Below are 25,001 nucleotides of genomic sequence, written 5' to 3'. Positions count from 1 at the left end.
ATTAGAGCCATCCATTTTAGGGGTTAAACCTAATGTGGTCCAACAGCTTAAAACAGCGCCAATTTTTGAATTATGAAGTCAGTCTTTTGGCACTTACTTTTACTGATCATTTGTTAGTTTGGAACCAGTGTGAGCTATTTATCTTCACAAACATGGTTGATTTAAAACTGAAGGAAGCCAGCATAAGCCTTCCACTTACACTCTGATATCTATTGTAGTCTAGTTTTACACTTTTAGGGAAGGTTTCACACTGACGTCAGTTTCATTACAGATCGTCAGCTATTCAAAGTACTGAGAACCAGCTTTTACTGTATCTACGTTCTGGTTGAATGAGGTAAGTAAGATGCAGTAAAACTGGTGTCAAGAACAGTTTGACACCAGTCAGGCAAGAAAATTGGTTTAAATGTTGTTACATGTTTTTTTTTTGTTGGTGCCAGATGAGCTGGTCTGAGTATTTTAGAAACAAGTGATCTGCTGGGATTTCACCAACAGCCATTTCTTAGGTGTACACACAATGCTCTGAAAGAGAGAAACTATCCAATGAGAGCAGAAAACCACACTGGTCCTCCACTTCAAGCTAACAGTGGAAAACCTAGCCTGCATTTCACAACACGTCTCCAAAACTGAAAAATAACAGGTTGGTAAATTACTGCCCAAATCTTTTAGGTAGCATGGAAACTATGGAGTTATCCTTTCTTAAATCATTTACATTGGGATAAGTTCACAGTACTCCAATGTGGTACTGTGAACCAAATATAAGTCTAACAAAGCACCTATGGGACGTGGTGGAGCAGGATATTGTGCAGCCAACAAATTTCCCACAACTGTATGATGCAAGCATTTGAATACGGAATCTCATAGGAATGTTTTAGGTACATTTCTGAGCCTAGGAATCAAAGATTTATGGCAGTTCTTAATACAAAAGTGGGTCCAAACCAAGTGAAGAAGTACATAATAGAGTAAAATTCAATTGAGAAATCTTTGTCTACTGAACTCAGTGTTCTCTTTTGGTCAATACTAGTATAGTCACAAAACACATTATTGTTTTATGTGTTCTTTATTTCTGTCCATAAACACAGACACAAAAATACAAAATGCTGAAAAAAAAACATAAACAGGAGGGACTTCTTCTTTCCAAGAGGTCCATGCCACAGCCTATTATTCATGACATTATCAGTATGCCCTATACAGATACAGAAGATTAAATTAAATAAATAAACTAACAAACTCTTATATTTTGCAAGTCTTTTATTTTTTGGAATTTTGGGTTGCAGATTAAATCTGTAGTGAATGATAGAGAATGCATTGTAAAGCAATGCATTCACTATTGTTTTTAAGTGTTGCATGAATCATCCTCTGTGATCTCAGTAGGTGGAGGAGGATACAGACTTGTCAGTAGCAGAACGATAAAGTTTGTACTATTTCAGTGATGAGTATCATTGCAGTGTCTTGGCAACAATTCTCATATTGAGGAAGTTCTATCACCACATCCTGTACAAATAAAACGGTACTCATGAAAAAGTTAAATGAGAACAAAGACTATGGCCATAATCTTGTACTCGTGGAATTATTTCTAAACCCAACTTCACAAGAAAAAAGAAAGAAAATAAAAACACCATGCCAATTTAAATGGGCTCTCTTTTTTGTCAGTTTCGTTCTCATTCGTATGCTTCACTTCATTTTCTATTGTGTGTGAACTTTTGGGAACTTCTTTCAAATACAGATCACACAACCACATCCTTACGTTGAGCTGTCAGATCAATGTGCGAGCTTGTGAATTAGAATGATTGATGCTTTTGCACATTTAAATCATTAAGTTGTGCATTTATTCTACCAGTTTGTTCTGCTGAAAGGTTTATGTGCAGTCTGGTTTAAATGGTGTCAGAGTAACCAGTTTTATCAGATCCATGACAGAGTGATGAAATTGTGCAAATTTTTGAAACATGGAGTTAGTTTTCTAAAAATATTCCCCGTGCTTGCTTCGAGCCGCTGTGTGGGATATGTTCAGAACTGCGAGTACTGAGGCACACAAATGCACATGGAGAATTGCAAAGCAGAAGTCGAGTCTGTCACAACACGCAAAGTAAAATGAGCGCACGCACACACAAAAAAAGCTATTTATTTGAATATTTCACCACACAACTAACATTTGGCTGCTGTATGCTCAAGTTAGTTAAAACTTTGGATGATTTTTCTGCTTAGTTGCTCAGTGATAATTTTCACCTCATATGTGTTTTAGCACAAAATTGCATTTAGAACAAATAAACCAAGAATCCAACCTTGTTCATTACGAAACATCTCTAACAACTGTCCAGTACAAACTTGTATAGATTATGTAAAAATCTGTTTTGCAATTCAAGTGTTAAGTAAGCAGTCAGTCTGCACAGTTTCGGTTTTTACGAAAAGGGAAACAATAGAGCAAAGAGATATGTTTAACAGAAAGGTGGATGCTGTCATACTATTAGACAATATATGTATGTCTTCTGATTTAATTACTGTGAAAAGTAACTTGAAAGGACAATGGACAAACCACATTTAGACGTTTCCCATTCAGTACTGAAAATTCTGCTTAAATTGTAATCAAGGACCTTTACTTGATTACAATTTTTAAATACACAATGCTATTATATACAATCAAACACTTTTAAACCAAAATCATCTGATGTTAAATAGTGAAGAAGCACCAACATATGACGCCCTATCGACCCCCCACTGAGGCTGGGTCTTCTCTTATGATCTTTGGTTCACCACACAACTTTTCCACTCAGTTTTCTGTGAATGCTACAGGATAATGGCCTGACCCCAATCACCAGATTATTTTTTATGAATACATAGGTCATTATCCAATGAACTATTATTGTAGAAAAATATCCTTTTATTTTAAGATTTTTACTCATCTTTTCCAAGTTTAACAATAAGGAGGTTGTATGCAGTAAGTTGCTCCTTGAAGGGATTTTGTTAACTAGAAAATATGTTCACATTACATTAAATAAGATAAATGACGTGTGTTTTATCTTCTATTGTTTTCCTTAATTGTATTTAGGTTTGTTGATTTAACCTTGGTTTTATTCTTTATTTCTCTCTTTTTTTTTGTGCTCTTGGGTGACTTTTTTTAATCTAGATTGTGTTGGACATCTGTGCTGTTTTCTTTAGTACATTGCTCACTTTGCCACATCCTTGCTCTACCTCATGCTGGTCTTGTTTCTGCCTTGTTTGGTTTCGGATTCCTGTTTTTCACTTCCTGCCTTGCAGCTTCTTTGATCTTATTCAGTTAAACTGAATTTTGCAACAGTGACTGACTGATTTCATTTGGTTATCAACTAAATTTCATTGGTATTTCATGTAGATTGGCGGATTTTAAACAGTTTGAAATGAGTTTAGAGTGATGGGTAGTAAAAGTTGTTTCATTAAGGTCACTGCTGGTAGCGTTTCTTCTTGGCATTATATTACACAAACTTGTACTTAAATTTTGATACCCCCCATTATTTGTAAAAAAAAAAATAAAATAAAAATATTGTAAAGCTGGACATTTGCTAACTGTTTCTGGTTTGCCTGGATTGTTTTTGTACTTTATTGTACATTAGAATTTAAAAATGAACTAGATTAAATTAAAACTTAAGTTGAAGAAAACAGGACGCACCTGACCACAATCTTGCATGACACAACAATAACAGTCTTTGACAGTTTTGCCCACAGTTTGAATATCAATATAAATTTTACTTATGATGTACAAAAAGTACTAGAGTTACTCTTTCCTTGCATATTTCTATTTACTCATTTGTGAACAAGGAAACAATGCACACTGACGCTTGTTTTTCAATGAGGAATATAGACTCTCTTTTAAATATAATTTACCCCTTAATGTCCAAAAAGAAATAGAGGCAAACAGTATGTATGTGAAAAATATACAACTCTGCAGATCAGTAGTTGAAAAAATGCATTACATTTAAATAGGAGAAAGTTCATGCAGGTATTTCCTGCTTCTCTTTTCTTTAAAAAGGAACTACTACTGGAACTCATCATAATCGTTCTAAAAACACGCAATGTCTCCTGTTCAGTGGTAAATTCATACATATTAATCAACCAAGGTATTAATTACTGTAACTTATTAAGCACAAAGTATTGTTCACACAGGTAAAAAACCAACAAGTACATACTAGCATAATCTCTGTTAGCATGCAGAAATAGAATTGGGCTTCATTTGATGAACGTGATGCTGCTTGATTTTTTTTTAAAACATGTATTAACAATCATTAAACTTTCTCACATTTTCACTTGATATACACAAAGTTGATTAAGTCTTCTAGGATTTTTGAGAAAGACCAGCAATAAGTAGGACGTCATTGTGACGTGAAAGGAAAATGATAAATGAGTTAGTCTGAAAAGTGTGGCATTCATAGTGCTGCTGAGGCAGTACTTTGTGGAACCATCTTTAACTTCTGCATGTCCCACGCTTTCGAACTGAAAAAGGGAAGCTGGCATTCAGTGTGTTGGCCCCCACAGCGTGGAATCAGTTGCAGTCTGAACTTAAGATGTCGGAAATGATTTCACTGGACTTATTTTGAGCAGTTCTTAAAGATAGGCAACAGGATTCTATGAAACAGTGTTATTGTTTTTAAATTGTTTTTATTGTTTTATACTTGTGCATATGTATTAATTGTTTTTATCTTGTAACCAGGTTGCTATGTATTGCAATTTTTTGCTCAGGTCCCTCTTGAAAATGAGATCTCAATGGGGTTTACCTGGATAAATAAAGGAATATATAACTGTCTCCATCTGTTTTCCACATCTGCAGACTGAAAGTTTTGCCCATTCTTCTCTACCAAATACCTTAAAAAAAAAAAAAAAAAACATGTTTCCAATGGGATCTCCTGTGCTCTGTACCTGAATTTTGATACCCCCCATTATTTTCTCAAACTGCAGTACAAGTACAGATGGTGGTCCCTCGGTTGTCTTTTGTGGTGCTCAATGAGAAATATTTGTACCACTTAATTGCAGTGTGAATATACAACTCTACAGGTCAGTAGTTGAAATATTCTTTAGATTTAAATAGGAGTAAGTTCATGCAGTTATTTGCTGCTTCTCTTTTCTTTATTTAGGAATATTAAATATTTTCTAATAATGAAGTAGATAATAGCAACACAGGACGTGATGTTTTTTCTCTGTAGATGAAACTTGATTCAGGGAATGACATCACACTTTAATTCGATGGTAAAAAAAAAAATCTATTTCATACTCTTGGTGACCAGGGTAACAATTTATAACTCCTATGGCACAAATAAGTTGTGCTAAAGCTGGCATTATTCTGAATGTTTCACTTTTCTTTACAAAATTGACCCAACGTTTGCATTGATCAGAGATGTTCAATAAGGCTGGGTTGAGTTACCAACTAGAACTCACCTGCTGGGAATACAGTACTACTGTATTCATATTTAGACAGAACTGAGACTAAAATTTTTTTTAAAAAAAGACTACATATTTACATGTCCAGCCGGCTTTCACACGTATACGGCAAAAAGGAAAGAGTACAAGTCACATGGAAAAGAACACTGGGGATTTTTTTCCTTAGGAAGCATCATGAAAATTATGTAAAATTCTCTTCTCTAGCACAAAGCGCCAGTGATCAGTTTATCTAAAGCTTCAGACATCATTTACATATGCCATGGTCAAGCCATGACAACATCCTTGTTTATGTACGAAGTGGAAAACAGGAAGTATTTAAGTAACATAAATAAACGTGTTTTTCTCTTCAGGGTTATGGATTCCAAGGTTATACTGTGGACAGAAAGGCAGTCAAACTTGATCACTAGCAACCATGCACATGTACGACTAATGTCAGCTCATGATCTGCAGTTAGGGAAGATTCTATTTTTTGGATGATGGGTGGAAACCAACAGGAAACCCAAACATACACAGTGAGAATATTTTGCATGTCTTTTTTGCATCAAGTCACGCCACAACCACAGACTTTTCTGTGGAAGTTAAGTATCAAAGAAACACAAAGCAGTGTATAATTGTAAATTTTGGAGACACTATTAAGTGCTCTTGTGAAAAGAAGACTGAATAGTTTGGTTTTTTATTCTAAAAAATGCTGTGTGTGGAGGGAAGCTATTATTAAACATGTCCTAAACACACTATCCTTATGATGAAACACAGAAAACTTAAAACTGAGACAGGACAACAAAATACACACCATATACACATTACATACAGCCAGAGATGCAATGGAATGGTATAGATTTGGTATATGGTCTAGTTAAAATCCAGATCTAAATCAAACTAAGCATCTGGGACAAGAATTAAAAATTATTTTTCACAAATGCTCTTTGTCATGGTCATTTGTGAGTATGGGCTTCATACTTTTAAAATGTTTCCTTGAAATATGTTTTGGTTCCACATCACAGCAACTATCTCATGAAATCCCTAAAAGATATATTAAAGTTTGTGCCTAAGAAAAAAAAACAAACTCAAGAGGTATGCAGATTATTGAAAGACAATGCCAACTAAAATTAGGAAAATAATTAGTTCAACAATTGAGTTACAACAGAAGCCATTAAAGGACCGTACTTCTGTCCAATCAGCTTTCAAGAAGCTCCCCTTTGCTTTTGAGATAATAAATATAGTCACGTCTGTCTCCAAATATATCATTGTGCTGTGAGACTGCTCACCACATTTCATCCCCACAACTGCAAATTAACCCTTATGTGGGCTACCATTTAAAAAGGCACTCTATTATGTTGCCTAGACACAAAAGCCTTTTCATTTTTTGTTTCAAACTGTTGTAAATGCATATCACAGAGAAGACTTTAAGCTGAAATTATTGTTAAATGTCTTTTACTTTTGGTTTCTGAATAAATATGAGAACATAGTTTGAATTTGTCACACTGAAGTTGTTGCACAACACCAACAGGAGACATCAGAACCGGCTTGAACAATATGATCATGAAGAAAATCGTTTCAGTATACTTGCTTTTCATTTCCTACTAAAAAAATAATGAAGATTAGGTGCTTTTAGATGTACGAGAATGAAAGTTAGTAAAGACAAACTGCAGTTGAGACAATACCTAAGAAGACAGGAAGGTCACACCCTTCTGCTTTGAGCTTTATATGGCAAAAACCCAAGAGCATTGCTGCTGCTAGCAGTGACATGAAAAGTGCAACACTGGATGTGTTGTGTTTAATAAAATTAGCATCCTTATTTGCTTTTACCTCATAGAAGTCATAATATTCACGACAAGTTATTTCCATGATGAAAATACTGTAGTTTCCAGTTTCCAGAGGCCTCCAGTTTTAAGGAAGCCAGTGGTGTGGCTTGACCTTTGTATTTACTGATAGGAGTTCCTGAAAGAATAAATCAGAAATCTATAATGAAGATGTTTATGTTTTACCCTTCAATGTAAAATAGTGCAAGTCTGGTTTCTACCTAGAAGAGGAAACTCCTTTTTTTCTTTATCTCTGTTTTGATTCTAATGCTTGTAATGTGGCTAAATATCATTAGTAAATTAGCTATAAATGTCCTGCTACTTTTTGTTCTTTGTAAAATGACTGCCTCATCAAAACAAGAGATTAGAAAAAAAGTTTTTAAATTCAGTTTCTATTCACATTGCTGTGTTTTAATAATCAGACACGTGATTCCCGACTAAGCTGTGCCTAAAAAATAAGTATTTAGGATTAAATCTATGTTCTCTACGTACGATATAAGTGGAGTTTCTCAAAATGAATTTCATAGTCAACGACAAAGAAAAGAGCTCTAAAGATAGACTTGTACTCTAGTATGGAAGAACTTTGGCTCTGTGAATACATACAAGCTTAACGAGAATGGCCGGCTCTTACATTATGTCCATTTAATAGGATGTGATGCAACATCCCAGTTAAACAGTAGTCAGGTTTTAACATTCTGTAGTTTATTAAATGTACTTTATAAAGCATCTGTAATTTGTGATCCAATTACTCCATATAAAACTTCCTATAAGGATATCAGGAGTTGTTTTAGTTTTGATGGTATCGAAAGCGCTCCTCAGATGGCTGAAGTCTGCTCCCTCCTGGTCACTCCTGGATCCTTCCTGCTCTCCTGAGTGTTATCGCAGTCACTGATGGATGGGAAGTTCACCCTCTGCTCGACCCACTGAGCGACACAAAGCAGTTTCTTGTCTTCCAGGGCGGGGCCGATGAGCTGTAAGCCAATGGGCAGACCCCGCCGTGATAAGGCGATCGGCACAGAGACAGCAGGGAGGCCTGTGTTAAAACATTAAAAACGATGAGATCATTTCCCATTTATAATTTTGCAACAACGTTACATTTCCAGTTACAAGTGTCCCTTAAATTTCTCCACATTTTCTCATAATTCAGCCACAAAGCAATACATTGTTGTAAAGTGGAAGAAGAGAGAAACAAACTTACCAAATTTTCTTACAAAATGAAAGACTAACAGTTTGTCAAGCATTTGTATTCAGCCGCCTGAGTCAATACTGTGTGGAACCAGCTTTTTCTCCAATTACAGATGTACCCATCAGCTGAAATTCTCTTCAACTCAGATTAATTTTCATGGCGCTGCTCAAGAAAAGTATACAATTAGCATGATGCTGCACATTTCACTGTGATTATGGCGTGTCAATGATGTGCAGTGTTTATTTTCTGCTATAGATATTGTTTTGCACATTGGCTAAATAGTTTCATCTCAGTTTCATTGGTAATATGGAACATATCGAAGAGGAGCAGCTTCTTCCACATGTTTGCTCTGCAAATGGACTGTCTCCTTATGGAGACGGTTTGCAGTTTGATGTTATCTCATACCACTTCTAGTTTTGGATGATAATCAGAGTATTTGAGAAAAGGTGGCTGAACACCAATGCATGTCACATTTTCATATTTTTAAAAATAAATTCATAACTATGTATTTTTTTTTCTTCCACTTAAGAATTAAATGCAATTGTAATATGGTTTATCACATAAAATCTGCCCATTGCTGAAAAACCTCCCACTCGTGTTTGTGTGTGTTTCCATAACGTAAAGTCTATAAGGTTTTAAATCCTCCCACACATCCTACATATGCTGCCACTTATCTAGTCTAAAGAGAAGGTATGACTCCATACCTGCTATGTTTGCAGGTTGGGTGAAGACATCTTCCTGTGCGCTGCGAGTTCGGTTGTCTTCCTGTGTGAAGTCATGGTAACAGGCCGCATCAGTCAGAGTTGTGGGAGTCAGCAGCACATCGACCCCTGATCCAAAAACATGCCGGAAGTCGTCTGCGATCAGCCGACGGACTTTTTGGGCCTTCACAAAGTAGTGCTGGTAGTTCCTGAAAGGTGTGACATCTCCTTGGTCACTTTGCGAGTAAAGTACTGATGCCAGACACTGTAGGCGCCTAAGGCTGCTTATGGAGACAGTTTGCAGCCTTACTGTTTAAGCAGGAAGTAGTTCCCGGAAAGAATCCTCCCTCTGACTACATCGTTGAAGCCCTCGTGTCGGGTTGAAGCATACATCACCTCCGTGGAGCTCTTCATCTCACTCCGGTGGCCTGGTAGAGGAGAAAAACACCAGAACCCCCAAAACTTCACCACCATTATATAATATACCTGCATCACAATTAACTCCACACGGTTACGTTTGTACCGTATTCCAGCCCATCAAATCGGGCCATGTTTGACGCCACCTCGGTGTGGCAAAGGACGTGGTAGCAGACGATGGAGTACTGAGTGTGTGGGAGGGAAACCTGCTCCACCCGGGCTCCCGCTTTCTCAAACAAGTCTGCAACACGACTCCACTGAGCCAGGGTCTCCTCAGACAGGCCGGGGGCATGGTACTCCTGACAGATGATGGCAGACACCAAGCAAAGTTACACGCTCAGGGTTGCTGAACTTTTTTTTTTCTGTTTTACATTTTGTTTGTTTATAGCTACATTTGTAGGTACTAAAATTGAACATGCAGAGATGTAAAGCTTAATGGATGACTGAATGGATGGAATGGAAGAATGACTATAGTCAGCTGTAGTGGCTCTTTCTCCAACTTCTGTAAAAGCTGTAAACTGGGACTTTTTTCTAATAGAAAATTTGAGCTTAGGGTTTAAGCATAATGCACCATGACTGTTTATGTATTTGTCTCTCTGAGTATGTTTTTCCTATGGTACAACTGTTAAGAGAAAAAACAGACCGACTTAATATTAGGTCTGTGTTGGTAATAGGTGTGTAAAGGTCTCATGCCCAGAACAGCAGTTGTAGATAAAAGCATTTAATTGACTATATTAGCTCACCTTAGGGATGCCAACACAGATGTTCTTGACATCAAAGTCTTCAGGAAGCTCTGCTAGTGCTGATGGAGCAGGAACTGTGGTCGAGTCTCTAACATCAATGCCTTGGAGGACACCTGTTTGACATGTAAACACAGTTCCAGGTTACACCTGCTCTACTTTGTTCTTGCTGTTAAAATTATAACATTTCATTATAGTTTTTCTTTTGATTCTTGTTCATGTACTATCAAATTCATATTTTTACATGATTTTATAGCTATGCGAACGAAATGTGCATATTCCGCTGCTCAACTTCAAAAGATATTGCTCCAAAAACTACGACTTTAAATAAACCTGGTTAATGTAGTTATTTTTCTCATATTTTTACAATCACAACTACAAACCTGAATGGAACAACCAGGAGTATCGTTGTAGATACGGATTAATATTTCAGCAATGCTTTTAATCACATAATTTTCATAGCTTTAAATAAATGATTATTTAAGAAAAAATATATTCCAAGACTTAAGTTACAAATACACCATTTTTTTAAGGTGGTGGTATTATATGTTCCTGACACAATGTGCTATTTTTATGGCACAATCAAGTAACTAGTGGTTATAAAATTAACAAATAAAAAGAAATTTGATTTTGTAAATTGATAAATTTCCACTTTTTAAGAAGTCAAAATTCTTACAATGTTCGTGCCTTAAAAACTTTGCAAGATTTAGTGATAACTTGTGTGTAACTCTGCAAGGATGAATGGGTATAGACAATAAATGCATGAATGGAAATGCATTCGCTCTTTGAATGCAAATAGCATATTTGGCCATTGTAGAGGAGATCTGCCGCCCACCTGGTATATATTTTGAAAGCCTAGATGCTACAGCTCACAGAATCTGGTAGAAAGTGACTTAGGATGAACCAATACTGTTTCTTAGATGCAATGTAATGTTGTAATGTAATATTGTAGTCACATGTTTCACTAAATAATATGATTATTTACTTTGCTTTGGTGTTTATGTCACGTCAGAGAAGCATGGGTAAAAATATTCCTGAAGCTATGCAAAACATATTGGAGGTTATTTGCTACAACTTCTTCTCAGATTTAATAAGATCACACCTATTTCGAATTACAGTTGTAAAAAGTGGATGCAACGTTATTTTATTTTCAGAATATGTCATCATCCTAAAAAAGAAAGAGACAAATGTCCCCTACCTAGGGCGATAGCTGCGTCACTGACGCTGCGTGTAATAATTCCAGGGACATCCATGGAATTAACTAAGGGAATGAGCCCATGCCTTGACACCAGGCCGTAAGTGGGCTTCAGGGCGAACACTCCACACAGCGCTCCGGGATTACGGGTTGAACCGCCTGTGTCTGAACCCAAAGCCCTGTCAAAACATTTGCAAATATCAGTGAATATTTTTCGACTTTTTCTTCATTGTTAGTATCACTGCGCATCCTCACAGGTAGCTTGTGCATGAGGCGACAGCTGCGGCACTTCCTCCAGAACTTCCTCCAGTGATGACCCAGTCGGAGTCAGAAGCTGCTCCCCCCTGTGTTCTGTATGAGTCTGAGTAGCTCCATGGGTTTCTGACTGGACCGAACGCCCCGTCGGTACTGCCTGCACTGAGAGGACAACACACCCACACTAATTTAACTTAAAAATAAAACCACACATTTCTAAAATATTTTCTGCATTTAGATTTAGATTTACCCCATCGCAAACTCATCCATGTTAGTCTTCCCCATCAGTACGGCCCCTTGGTCAAGAAGCTTTTGTACAACTGTAGCATTGTAGGGCGGAGTGTAGTCTATGAAAAGAAAAATATTTTAACATACCTGGACTGATTTTGACTATACTGTATATAAGAAACATTTTATGCTTTAACCTTTCAGCATCTTGGAGGCACATGTTGTCCTGATATTGGCAGTGCAGAAATTGTCCTTGACTGCAAAGGGGATCCCATCCAGGGGTCCTTTGGGGATGCCTAGAACAAAATACATGAACGTGTCAACACCTGTGACCAAAATCAAAATGAGATAAGAACCCATGTAATTCAGACACCTTGAAGCAGCCTTGCTTCCGACTGTCGAGCCTGTTTCATAGCAAATTCCTCTGTAACAGTGATGTAAGCATTCAGGCGCTGAGTTTTTTTGATGCGATTCAGACACTTCCTACAGAGCTCAGTTGGGGAGATTTTCCCCTCCCTGAATGCCAAAGACACCTGGAGGAAAGACGTAAACACCGCTTAAAGCAGGGAGTTACACAAGTAAACATTTAATTTCTATAGTGTGGTGTTTTGTTTACATTTCTAGGACTTTCTTGTATATGTACAACAGAAACACAATATATCTGAATAATTGTTACACTAGGTATGTTTTATAATTTCCCAATATAAAACGTTTTCTCAAAGGAAAGACTAAATTTGGAAACGTTTCTTGTCTTAAAAATCCCAAACAGCAACAATGTTGAAACTAAGGGAGAAAAAATTCTCAATGCTATTTTGAAAGTTAGCTTAAATAAAATAAATTAGATTATGTTATACATCTTTGAGTTATTTTTTTGCGATAGAAAATTAATTTGCATATTTTTAAATTAAAAAAAATTAGGTCATGCGTCGTTCCATTTTAATTCATGAAGTGGATATTTTATTTAATCTTCCCAAATGTATTGGTGAGATTTTGTACGCAAACCTCATGCTTCAAATTAGGTGGAGGTAAATTATACGCAATTTACCTCCACCTAATTAGGCGGAATTTACTAACCTGTGACTCAATGAGAATTAGTTTTTTAATCCAGTTTCTTTGGCCATGTCCACAAAACCCATCCCATGAAGCTCGCTGTTTTTTTGTGCCGTGCATTATAACCAGACATCTCTCATCTCTCTTTCTTACTAACGTAACATTGAAAAAAATGCCTTTTTCAATATAAAAAGATGAATCGGTAAATGAGCAACTAACCTCTTTCAATGTCAGTCCGAGCATATCTGCTGATTTTCTCCGGTCACCCTTCAAATTACCATCAACATTAGCAGAGTGTGTTCCACCTGTAAGCCGCCATGTCTGGGTCTACAATCGACTGCTAACAGCGCTGTCTGTGATTGGCTGGCTGCTGAAGAAACAGCGTTGTGATTGGTGAAGTTACTCGCCGTGTCAGGTAGCAGGAAGAAAGTTACCGAAGAATAGGACGTGGTTTTGAAATGGTTCAAATATTTTAATTCTTAAGTTTTCTGCAAATATTATGCATGTTTTATAATAACGTACAGTTTGAAAGATAAGGACATAGAATAGTTTACAGCTGCACGGATTAACTGCTTTAGCTCTCCGTTTAACAGACGAACATTTGATTTGTATCGAGTCTGTAAACATGAGTTGTGTTAGATATTTGATGCACAGAAGGTTGCTTCGACACCTCAGTAAATCCGTGTGTGAGCACAGACTCCATGGCTGGCAAAGAAACCAGAGCAGACTGATCCGGACCTCCAGCAAAGCCATGACCATCATGCCTGCTTGGGTTATTGATCAATATGGAAATAATGACGTACTGCGTTTCACAAATAACGCCAGCTTCCCCATCATCAATTACCCCAATGAAGTGATTATAAAGGTGTTTGCAGCTGGATTGAACCCGCTTGACGTCAGCATGAGAGGTCAGTTTAAATCGAGACCGATGAAAATGAATACTTGGAGGACTTCCTTAACTTGTGTTCTGTTTTAGAGAGGACATCAGAACTGAGTATCTCATGTTTCCCGTGGTTGTATTCGTCTTTTCAGTTAAGGAATCGACATCTCAGATTTAGCCACAGCTTCTAATGACAATTTGTGTTTTTGAAAAGTGGCATGACTGTGGGCTAAACTGAGAGAATCCTCAGATTGTTTGGTTAAAATGTTTACATTCGGGGTTTTTTTTTGTTTGTTTTTGTTTTTGCCTTGTTCTTTTGATTATTATATCTTTAATATACCTTTTTTTCCATTTTTTATTGTGACAGCAGAGTCATGCAAAACAGAATATCTCTGATGTTTTTTAAATACTTTTTGGTCTATAGGATTCTTTGCCAATGAAATTGATTTGTTGCTGTCTTCTTTTTGTGGAATAACTTATGTTCATTTTTGTGTCTGAATTCAGGGGTATTTTAAATCTACCCCTGAACTGAAAAATATACACATCTTAGATTTGAGCTTATGGCTTTATTTTTGCAGTGGTAATAGAAAAAATGTGGAGGAGAAAAATCTGGTTTTGAGCTACTGTACTCCTGTTCCAGATTGTTTTGGTATTGTCTTCGTGTCTCCACTGTAGTAAATAAGAGTTTTTTTTCTCTAAAGTGATAAAACGACTTTGTCCGATTTAGGTGGCTATGGCTCTGCTACGATGGCTATGAAAAGAGATCCTCTGAATATCAAACAGACAGGCAGCGAGTTTCCTCTCATTCTGGGAAGAGACGTTTCTGGTGTCATTATGGAATGTGGCCTGGATGTGAAGTACTTCAGAGAGAGAGATGAGGTAAGAAAAACAAGCTTTTGTGTTTTGGACAGAAACAAAACTTTTTATGAGAGTTCTGAATGTTAACCCAGTGTTAAATGAGTTTAGTTGTAATACATGAGTAGCTTTATCTCATTTATGTATAGGTTATTGTTCGGCATGGAAAATAGAAGAAATATAACATCTGTCCCAATACCTTGACTGTTTTTTTGTTTTGCCTGAATAGCTGAAAAAGGGGGTGATTTTTATTTATTTAGTTTTTCTTGAATGGTCACAGATAGCTTGGCTTTCCATGAGAATTCCTTCACTACAAAAACACAAAATCTTGCTAAGTAATTTTGGTCTGGTTTCTAGTGCAAATATATTGGTACACTTGAAATAAGACAAAACTAGCTTGGTAGAAGTAGGAGTTTTTTTAAACTCTGACTTCATCAATAAATCCTTAATATATATATAAAAAAAGTCTAGTTCCACTGAAAGATTATTTCACTAATAAAATGGGAAAAATGTCTTATAATACAGGAAAATTGGGTTTCTGATTACATAGTTAGTTTTTGGTAGAAGTGATGTTAGTAAGAACAGATGGAGATAGAGTTGTGTGACAAAAGAAGTACCACTTAATCGTATCACAACACCATCATGCTTTGCAAGAATGAGCCTCCTACCAGAAGTATGTCAACATGAATTGAAACCATTTTTCTAGTTCATGTGTTGCCTCACAGGAAGTTTTTGCATCTGCTAAAGTTTTTACAGCTCCATGTAGAACATGCAATAATAATAGTCAATAATGCATCATATTTTTTGAGCAAGCAGAATCCTGTAAAAGACTTTCATTAAAAGAAAATAAGAATTAACAATCTCAGGGAAATCCAACTTTAAAAAACATTTTTAAAAAGGTGGTGTATCACTCTTATTAATTGTAAAAGATTTGCAGATTGTTCAAAGTGTCAGATGCCAAAACCTAAAAGCACTACTCTCAAAATGTTGTAAGTTGGAATAGTTTTGCATGTAAATACATACTGAGTAGATGAGTTAGTAAAGATGACCAGTTTACTTTAGTGTCAGTAATCACAATTAATAATACATTTTCAGTGCCCCTGATATACGCTATGCAACAAGCAAAGCTAGTAAGCAGATGCATTTATGTGGAGTATATTCATTGTAAATCAACTCGACAACTATTTTGATTTAACAACAAAGGAAAAGCAGGAGATTTTCCATAATAAAACTATGATACAGGCATAAGTTTTTAAACCAAACGTCAAACTGACATCAGTGAAAAATCCTAGATATTTAAAATTCATTACTAGTTCTTAGTTGACTTGGACTCAAAGAAGAAAGAAAATCTTCAGGTGAAGTCTAGATTAATTAGTCATTAGTCTAGTGACTAATTTGATAGGTTACAAGAAAAAATAACTTGTCAAAAGCCAGTTATAAAGATGTTTTCAGTGACCGAAGACTTATGTGCCGTACTGCATTTCCTTGTTACTTTCTATTGTTGGTGGGTTTCTCTTTCAGGTATGGGCAGCAATCCCACCGTGGAAACAGGGCAGTTTAGCTGAGTTTGTGGTTCTTAGTGCGAATGAGGTATGAATCTAATTCCTGAAGTATTCTTGACATAAACGTATTACCTTAGTATTAAGATATTCTGACATATTGTCTAATTTTGTGAGAAATCAGTTCCCAGTTTTTTTTTTTTCTTCATGGAAGCATAAATAAGCCATAATTCAAGTATGTTAACTTATTAGAAATGTTAGTAAGTGGAGCACAGCCATCTCTTTTTAAAGTCAGTTTAACCTAGGAAGCTGCACTGAAATTAGTGTTCTTGTGTCTTCTGTTCAGATATCCCATAAACCAAAGTCAATAAGTCACACACAGGCAGCAGCCATCCCCTATGTGGCGACCACTGCTTGGTCTGCGCTGGTGAACACGGGTGGACTCAGTAAAGACAACTGTGCCAATAAACGGTGAGGAAACGTGGACACACACAAAAGCCTGGCTGTCACACGTTAGGCAAACAGAATGGTGGGTCAGGTTGCCTTATGATGCCAGGATAAATTTGATCTGTAGCAGAGTTAAAGTGAGCTAAGACCTCTCTTGTATGGTTGATTTCATTAACTTAGACAGATGCATCTGGTTCAGTCAACAGAAAAGCATCTGTGATGATCGTAAAAAGACAAAGATGACAAAAAATAATGAAAATAAGTACTGTGGGCACCAGAGAAAACAACAACAACAGTTGGTACATAATACAGGTATTATGTATTTTTCTTTAGCTTTATTTTATGTTCTACTCTTATTCAATCTTTAAAAACATACATGGAGTGTTGCTTTGATTCTTTCATGCATTTTTCTTGAATATCTTGTGGCTGCCATTCAAGGATATATGCAGCATTTTTGAATAGACTAGGTTGTGGTATGAAATGGCGCCATGTTCCTATGCTAAGCTACGTCTCTCAAAGCTAAAACCAGATTTCAAGGTTGAAAATACACAATACCACCCTTTAAGCCTTCCCTATTCAAAATCAGACCTCTGTCTTATTTAAAACTGTTTTTGCTAATAATGAAGCTTCAGTAAGGCTACAAATCCTGTCAGATATTGGTTAATCAACATTTTTATGTGTATTTTTGTCCACTCTCTCGCCTTTTTGCAGAATTTTGATCCTTGGAGGATCTGGGGGAGTTGGAACATTTGCAATCCAGGTGTGTATTTAGATGTTGATGAGGGCTAAGTTTTTATTTATTTATTTTCATTTGATTCTTATGTCAAAATATTCCAATCTTTGTGTGGATAATAATCTAATATCCAGATCGGCATCTGAATTAAAACTCCCAGTGTTTAGGATTTGTTTCTTATAAAAGTGCTTAAATTATACAGCATAGTACATTGTTTTTTTTTTTCATCAGGAAATGGTCAATATTTTCAAACAGGCATAATCATTTTCTTGTTTGTTTTGTTTGTAGACTGATTTTGAATTGTTTGTTTTGAAAAGTTTTTACTTCATAGTTGGTGGATGGATAATGGATGAATGGATGACTTAGACTTGGTTAAGTGGATATAGTTGTGGATAAAACTCCACTGTGACAATGGAGTTTCCTCCACTGCCACCTATGATGTGTCCTTGGACAAAGCATTTAATCCCATGTTGCTTTCCAATCTGGATGAAGGTGAATGAATCGGAATGCAGTGTAAAAGCACTATGAGTGATGGGAATAACTGGAAAAACCCTATAAATTCAATCCCATTTGAGGCTTAAACTTTTGTCCAGATGCTGAAGGCGTGGGGAGCTCATGTGACAGTTACCTGCTCCCACAATGCCGAGCAGTTCGTAAAAGGACTCGGGGCAGATCATGTGGTCGACTACACAGCTGGACCTGTTGAAGAGCTGCTAAGTGCGCTTGAGAAGTAAATCACTTTTGACCTACCTTTGATTTTCTGACTATCTGAACCAATTCTGTCCCACTTTTTATGATCACTCCTCACTCATTATCTCTGTCTTTGTTTCTTGCACTCTTAGATTTGACCTGGTCCTTGATAACATAGGGGGCGACACTGAGCAATGGGCCCTGGGCCTGCTTAAACCATGGACTGGAGCCAAATACGTCACTCTTGTTACACCTTTTCTTCGGAACACAGACCAGCTGGGTGTAGCTGACGGCATGCTGCAGACAGCTGCCACAGTCGCCACCAAAGTCATCAAGGTATTTCTGACACTGTGTAAACAGTCTCTACTGCACTACCTCTTTATCTGAACCGACTCCTGTCAAGAAAATAAATAAATAAAAATATTAAAAATGTTATAGTTGTATATTTACGGTAGATTAGTGATCTGCTACTACTTGATGCTACACGTTTGGCAGAAAAACAGTCATGACTGAGAAAGAGAAGTCAATTAGGATTATTCTCAAGAATATATCAGTAGGCCTGCCACAAATATTACTTGATGATAAATTGTGCCAGTAATTATTGCGATAAGTGACTGCTGTTTAGAGACCATTTTCAATTAATATATTGATAAAAGCATGATTAATCCCATTCACCCTCTTAAAAAACAAAAAAAAAACAATAATTTTGGGATTAACACTGGGACTGTACGATATTTTAAATAACCAAAATAAAACACAACAACCAAAAACAATAAATAAAACTAAAATAAAAATTGCACACAACCGAAATTATAACCGAGATGGATCATGGTGTTTGTAAACAAAATTGCCCTTAAAAAAATCTTAAGCATCAGATCATGTTTATTTTATTTTAATGTGTGATTAATTGCAGTTTACAGATGGTGTATAAAAAAGCTGTAGGGAGTATTTTGGTCATTTCCTTTCACATTGAAGAAGAAGCAGCTTTCATTTTATCTGTCCAGTTTTGGACAAATCCATATGTCTCTCTATTAAGATAAGGACTTTGCATTGACTACTATTCATTTTTTATTCTTTTTTATAGCCTACCCCATACCCTGAACCAAGCCATTACCAGTACATGCCTCACCTAACCTAACCTAAAACTCTGTTCATTTGTTAGTCCTAAACCTAACCCATTTCCCAAAACAACACTACTTTTTGTGCTCCCAGCAACGAGCGACTGCTCCCCCAAGGAGCATGTTGACTGTTCGTAGTATTTGTTGCGGGGGTGTAAAATGCTCTTTACACGGTCTTAAAAACAAGGCAACACACACACATTGACTTCCTGTCATTTTGCTCTCTGTGGTGAACATCAAACCATGCAGTTTGCATATCTGTACTTCACCGTTACGTCTCTTCTCACTCGCTGCACCACCCAGCTTAAAGCTCATCAGACGCGGGTCTCACATGTGTAGGTGTAATGTAGAACTAAAACATACAAAAGTGTCATTCTGCTAAAAATGACTTCTTTATCTGCTATCACAAGAGCAGTAAATATTTGTCTTTCCTCTGTGAAAGTAGATGTTTTAGGGAAAATTTATGTCACAAGGGAAAAAAATACTGTCTTTAATTTAAGAGTTATCACAACATATGTAAAATAAAATTCTGTATAGCCTTTACTTGTTTCTGAATTTATTGTAATCAAACTTCACTTGCACAAAACCAAATGCCTTGCTTTCATTTCTTGTTGAACTAAGTTACACAGAGCAGATTTCTGAGGCTCAATTGTCCACGGGGAACAATAATGCTAAGATGTTTCTTTAATCAAGTGAAGTTTTGCTTTTTATCTTTGTCATTGAACAATTGTAATGACATTGTATACTGCGTTGTCTGTAAACCTTTCAACAGTGATCTATGTTTATTTTTTATTACAAAACATTTCTGGACCGACAGAGTTCTGTGTAATGACTTTAAAATCATTTACACTAAATTCTTCTTTATAAGGTAACAAGGAAGGAAGACCAGAGCTGAAAGTAAGACAAGCTAGTACCAGGAAGTTGCGCAGTATTTGAAAAGGTTTCTTTGCCTGGGAGTTCTCAACAGAAAACTACACATAAGACTAAAACCTTTATAAAAGCAGGTACAAGATTGATGAAATGTTGCTACTCTTTTTTTGTTTTTTTAGATTTTTGACTTGAGCTGTTGAAAATGAGTGGAATAAACTCCCAAGAAGTATTTGAACGACTTCCGCTGGAATGAAGCTTTGTTTTTGGATTGTTTCCTCACTAACCTTTGTATTGTGATAACGACGTGTGTTGCAGGGTGGCTGGGGCAGCCCCACAGAAACATTTGGTTCTTCTCATGTTGAATCTAGACTGATTTGGCTGCATTTAAGTAAAGAGTTTTGCCCTGACATATTGATGTGTTTAGAAAATTCTGCTTTTCAATGCAAAGTATCAAGTGTGTCATTTGAAACTCATTTAGATGTGTTAGTAGTTTCATAAACAACTTTTTGTCATTTGATCTGGAGACACTTTGTGGTTCATAAATTGGACATTGCGTTCTCTCAGGGGAAGCACTGATATGGTACAGCCCCATTTGTCATGAGCACCGTAGCTATTCCGTGTCATGTGTATTGTGTACTTTCTCGTACACGATACATACATGGATTTGTCTCAAACTGGCGCCTTGCAAAACTATTCATTTTAAATCTCTCCACACCATTGTGTTGTTTTTTTTTTTACCCTTTACTTTTTTGTCTATGACATGAGATGATGTATAATATTGAAATTGAAGGAAGATGTGGCGTCGTTTTCAAAACTTCTCACTTGGTTACATTTTGCAACTGTCTATATAGGGAAACATAAGTCATGATAGAAATGTACATATTTTAAGCTTTAGCAGGAACTGAGCCCATCAAACCTTTCATATATGCATTTATAAAGATATTTTTTAAAAAGATGTTTCATTAAAAAGGTAACTCTTGACTATCTAATGATTCATTATAAGGATTTCAGTAAAAACAATCAACTCAATTCTGTTTTTCTGCAGCATTTAGTCAAAGGAGTCCATTACCGCTGGGGTTTCTTTGCACCAAGTGGTCCAGCTCTGGATGAGATAGGAAAAATGGTGGATGCAGGACAGGTATGAGGCCACGCTTTGTTCATGCCAACGTTATAAATGGAAGAACACATGACGAACATGCATGTTTCCTGCTCTCCTGTTAGATCCGTGCCGTGGTGGAGGAGATGTTCAGCTTCTCCCAAGTCCCTCAGGCCTTCAATAAGGTAGAGAAGGGCCACGCCCGAGGAAAGACTGTGGTGGAAATCAGCAAAGGGGGATCTTGATGTACAAAATGGACTCTCAACAGGAATGTGTATGTGTTTGAACAATTATGACACAAACTACTTGAAAATAAATGAAATGCTGCAGCTGGCACTACTTTTTTTTATAGCAGAAAACACAAAACCTTAAGCAAGGTCACGGTGTTTGTTGCTACTGCAGTGTGACATTTGGACAAAGAGATAAGGAAATAGGTCTGGAAAATGCCCTTCTCTAAATTTTTGCCATTGTCACTTAAATAAAATGTCATACTCTAACTTTCTGCTGCATTAACAAATATACAATTATTTTAGCTTTAAATAAAACAAAGATTTTGCAAAATCAGCTAGGTTGGTGTTTTGTAACACAATGTGACATTTTAAACATTTTGTATTTTCTCACACCATTTTAAACATTTTTAAAAAGAGTTTTGACATTAGACAAGGTTGTAAAATAGATTTTCTTCAAATTTGACTTCAGGTGAAGTTAACAGCAGATCCAAGAGAACAGTGAAAAATAATTTTTATTTTATTGTAACAGCCTGTAACATCAAACGTTTTCTCACATATTTACAACCACTAGGGGGCAATATTCTAATTGCATTTTTGTTTAAAATTGTAAATCAGTCTGTACAATCGAGGCGAATTATGTACAGTGTAATGAACAAGGCACAGTTTGTCAAAAAGTCCTAAACAGATATAAAAACTTTATACAAGATCATTTTGATCTATGCAAAGAAACCATTTCTGGAGTGTATTCTTGATGCCTTCTGCAACATCCTAAAGTAAGATATGTATACGTTCATATCCTCAGGAAAATGTGAGATATATGACTCTTGTAATGAAAAGTACCACAGGTGATAAAGTATGCAGCATCAGAACAAGGCAGAGTTTTCGCCACATGAAAAGATCATCATCATCTAAATCTAAATCATCTAAACAGCAAACACCAGCTCACAGTTTTCCTTCTCTAAAAGAATGAACAGGTAAAAATATCCACGACAGACGTGCTTAAAAGCAGCTGGCTAATTGTTTGGTCCTCATCAGATCACAGAATCTCTAAAATCCACCTCTGGATCCACTTCTTTTCATCCAAGTCGTTCAGGATGATCTGGTTCTTGTCGTACTGATGACCTCCTGCAGACAAACAGCGATATGCGTTAAACAACAACCACAATTTGAAACGCTGAGGGTTGATGCTGTAGTTAGTCATTGCTGCACTGCATTTTTAGACCAGGAGATGGTGCTGTTGGATTAAGACATAATCTAAATCACCACAACAGCACATAAGGGTCTCTGGTGAGCTTGTCTTGTTTTAAACACACACAGTACAACTATTTATTGAAAGATAAAGGGTATTATATGAACATATTGATCAAACACTCTAGAGATGGAAGTGTCTGACCTTTGACTTCCACGATGAGATTTGGGTTAAGGTGGCAGCGGACCAGTCCGTCCTGGGTGATACTCCACAACTGGTTGTCTTTGCCTCGCTCTGGAGAGATGCAGAGTCGTGTACCTGACATTACCACGCTACCTGCCGTCTCCAGGAAGCATTCCTCCATCAGCTGGGGACAGAGAGGATGGATTTGGCATAAAATTCAAAAATACAGAGCGGAGTTGCCTAAAAACAACACAAAATTAGGCATAGTTAAAATAATTGCTTCCTTGTGGAATTACTAAAACACGCCTTTGTTTCTTCTTTTTTTTTAAACTGAATTTACTGGAATCTTCCACTGATACGAATAGACGAAAGGCTTCATCAATATTTTAGTAGTTCTGGAGGATGATGATGTACCTTGCAGGATATTTGTCCATCTCGGTAGAGCCAGAGCTGCTCTTCTCCTCCCGTCTCCTCCACAGCTTGGATCCTCATCAGTTTGATGTCGTCCAGCGTTCCAGTCAGAGTCATCAGACATCCCGTCTCCCTGTTCCGCAGACGGAAGTACATTGGTTTCTGTTGGAAGAAAACATGACAATAACTGGGATGCATTTATCTGAACACAGTAATTACCCAAATTATCCCCTCCCCAAACAACTCTTATCTCAAAAACATGATTTGTGGCTGTTCTGTTCATTATCGAAGTCAGCAAAAGCCAGTTTCTGATTGGTGCATATCACTTCTTCCACACCTGCATCAGTGGACGGAGGGACCCTATTCGCTGCCAGTTGCTGTGCTTGCAAAAGTCACCCACTTCACCCGGACGGATAAACAGCTGTCGGCCTCTGTAGTTGTTTCCTTCATACAGCACCCACCTGCAGAGAATGCCAGTAGATGTGTGAGGTTAGCCTCTGTATTTATTTTAAGACTTTTCCAGACTCAGCTCTCTGAGTTATTAGTCCTTTATGTTAATTTTCAAACATTATAAAATATATCAATATAGCTCATGATAACTTTCTAGCAGATATTTCTTTAGTGGACTGGATTAAAATATAGTACCAGGAAAAAACTAAAAGGAGGGAAGTACAAAAGACGGAAGTAATGAATAAAGAGACAATAGGAAGAAAGAACAGTAGGATACAAAAAAGGAAATATGTACAGACAAAAGGGAATGACAGATCTTTAATTGCCATAACTATCTGGACCTGGAAAACAAATGTATAGGAGGAATTAATATTTACACCAACACCCAACTTAAAATCAGATTCTACGTACATTCCTCCCTCCACCAGCAGGGAGCGTATGCGTGAATCCATGCCAGTCTGCAGCAGGTTTACCGTTCCGCTCGTCAAAGCGACCCTGCGACCTTTGCAGCCCACTTTGCTGAACAAGATGATGGAGGGCAGAGAGAACTCCTGCAGATTAAATATTTACTTAATAACTGATGCATGTGAAACATTTATTAGACATTTCACTTCAGTTTTAAAGATAATACACACATGTCCAGTTGTCTGCACTGATCGAATGATGGAGTCTGACGATAAGAGGCCCATGGCCTCTGTGTTAGGGTACTCTCCTTGCTCCAGGACATACTTGTTCCCTTTGAACTTAGTCTCCTCATACGCCACCCAGCTGAAACATAACATTTATTGTTTTAGTTTTAACATTGATTTTTGGTTTTGCTACATATAACATATCGATGGAAATGCCATGGAAGAATATCAACGAGAAATATTAAGTTAAGTTGATAGTTTTCTAGAAGGAAGCCAAAGAACAAGAGGGATATTCTTACAGATGGACATGTACAGATGAGCCTATTATATGGAAAACTAACTTGTTACACTGCTTATTGCACATGTGACATATTATAAAAGGAGCTCCTTTATAGTCTGCAAAGAGGTGATCTTATGCAACAAGACCATAAAGTAATAATTGTTTTCTATTGTGGAAAATGTACATCAAATGACAAAATTTCTCACTGGAAACAACTGAGTGAACTTAAAACTATTGTTACTGAAAAAACATTAACTACCATTCCTGACTACAGTAGAGAACGTGTTACACTTTGGAATATAAAAAAAATTAAAATGATGTAGATCTCTTCATTCTGGCATGTTTACCTGCCGGCCTGGACTTTACATGACTTCGGTGTGAAATCAGCATCCAGAGCATCTGTACTGTCGAGCAGAGCCAGCAGCCTTCCCTGAAACTCTGGTTCAGAGTACAACTGGATCTGTAAA

General features: G+C 36.8%; 3 protein-coding genes across 3 annotated transcripts in view; 1 reads left to right on the top strand and 2 right to left on the bottom strand.

The window, feature by feature from the left end:
- Positions 1 to 4,715: 4,715 nt before the first annotated feature.
- qrsl1 (glutaminyl-tRNA synthase (glutamine-hydrolyzing)-like 1) lies at positions 4,716 to 13,306 on the bottom strand. Its single transcript, XM_005799173.2, has 11 exons — positions 13,194 to 13,306; positions 12,298 to 12,457; positions 12,122 to 12,220; positions 11,947 to 12,043; positions 11,697 to 11,858; positions 11,445 to 11,620; positions 10,250 to 10,362; positions 9,613 to 9,805; positions 9,400 to 9,517; positions 9,093 to 9,298; positions 4,716 to 8,235 (listed from the first exon to the last, which is right to left on the bottom strand). Exons 1-11 carry the CDS (start codon positions 13,215 to 13,217, stop codon positions 8,018 to 8,020), a joined length of 1,566 nt encoding a protein of 521 aa, XP_005799230.1. The 5' UTR covers positions 13,218 to 13,306; the 3' UTR covers positions 4,716 to 8,017.
- A 66-nt stretch (positions 13,307 to 13,372) lies between these two features.
- On the top strand, positions 13,373 to 21,820 carry rtn4ip1 (reticulon 4 interacting protein 1). The gene is made up of 9 exons (XM_005799124.3): positions 13,373 to 13,882; positions 14,582 to 14,733; positions 16,231 to 16,299; positions 16,555 to 16,679; positions 17,367 to 17,415; positions 17,982 to 18,118; positions 18,231 to 18,414; positions 21,112 to 21,204; positions 21,288 to 21,820. Exons 1-9 carry the CDS (start codon positions 13,600 to 13,602, stop codon positions 21,405 to 21,407), a joined length of 1,212 nt encoding a protein of 403 aa, XP_005799181.2. The 5' UTR covers positions 13,373 to 13,599; the 3' UTR covers positions 21,408 to 21,820.
- Positions 21,821 to 21,886: 66 nt separating this feature from the next.
- crybg1 (crystallin beta-gamma domain containing 1) overlaps positions 21,887 to 25,001 on the bottom strand; it is a 48,324-nt gene continuing 45,209 nt past the window's right edge. Inside the window, exons 17-23 of the mRNA XM_023352995.1 lie at positions 24,882 to 24,994; positions 24,261 to 24,393; positions 24,037 to 24,176; positions 23,513 to 23,636; positions 23,179 to 23,337; positions 22,786 to 22,948; positions 21,887 to 22,517 (exon numbers count right to left, since the gene is read on the bottom strand). Coding sequence (XP_023208763.1) covers positions 22,429 to 22,517; positions 22,786 to 22,948; positions 23,179 to 23,337; positions 23,513 to 23,636; positions 24,037 to 24,176; positions 24,261 to 24,393; positions 24,882 to 24,994 — 921 coding nt within the window. The 3' untranslated portion in view covers positions 21,887 to 22,428. The remainder of the gene's footprint in view (positions 22,518 to 22,785; positions 22,949 to 23,178; positions 23,338 to 23,512; positions 23,637 to 24,036; positions 24,177 to 24,260; positions 24,394 to 24,881; positions 24,995 to 25,001) is intronic.

The sequence above is a fragment of the Xiphophorus maculatus genome, chromosome 19, assembly GCF_002775205.1.
Source record: "Xiphophorus maculatus strain JP 163 A chromosome 19, X_maculatus-5.0-male, whole genome shotgun sequence".
Classification (NCBI taxonomy): Eukaryota; Metazoa; Chordata; class Actinopteri; order Cyprinodontiformes; family Poeciliidae; genus Xiphophorus; species Xiphophorus maculatus.
Note: the sequence above shows the minus strand (reverse complement) of the source record. Positions and strands in the feature narration are given on the sequence as shown.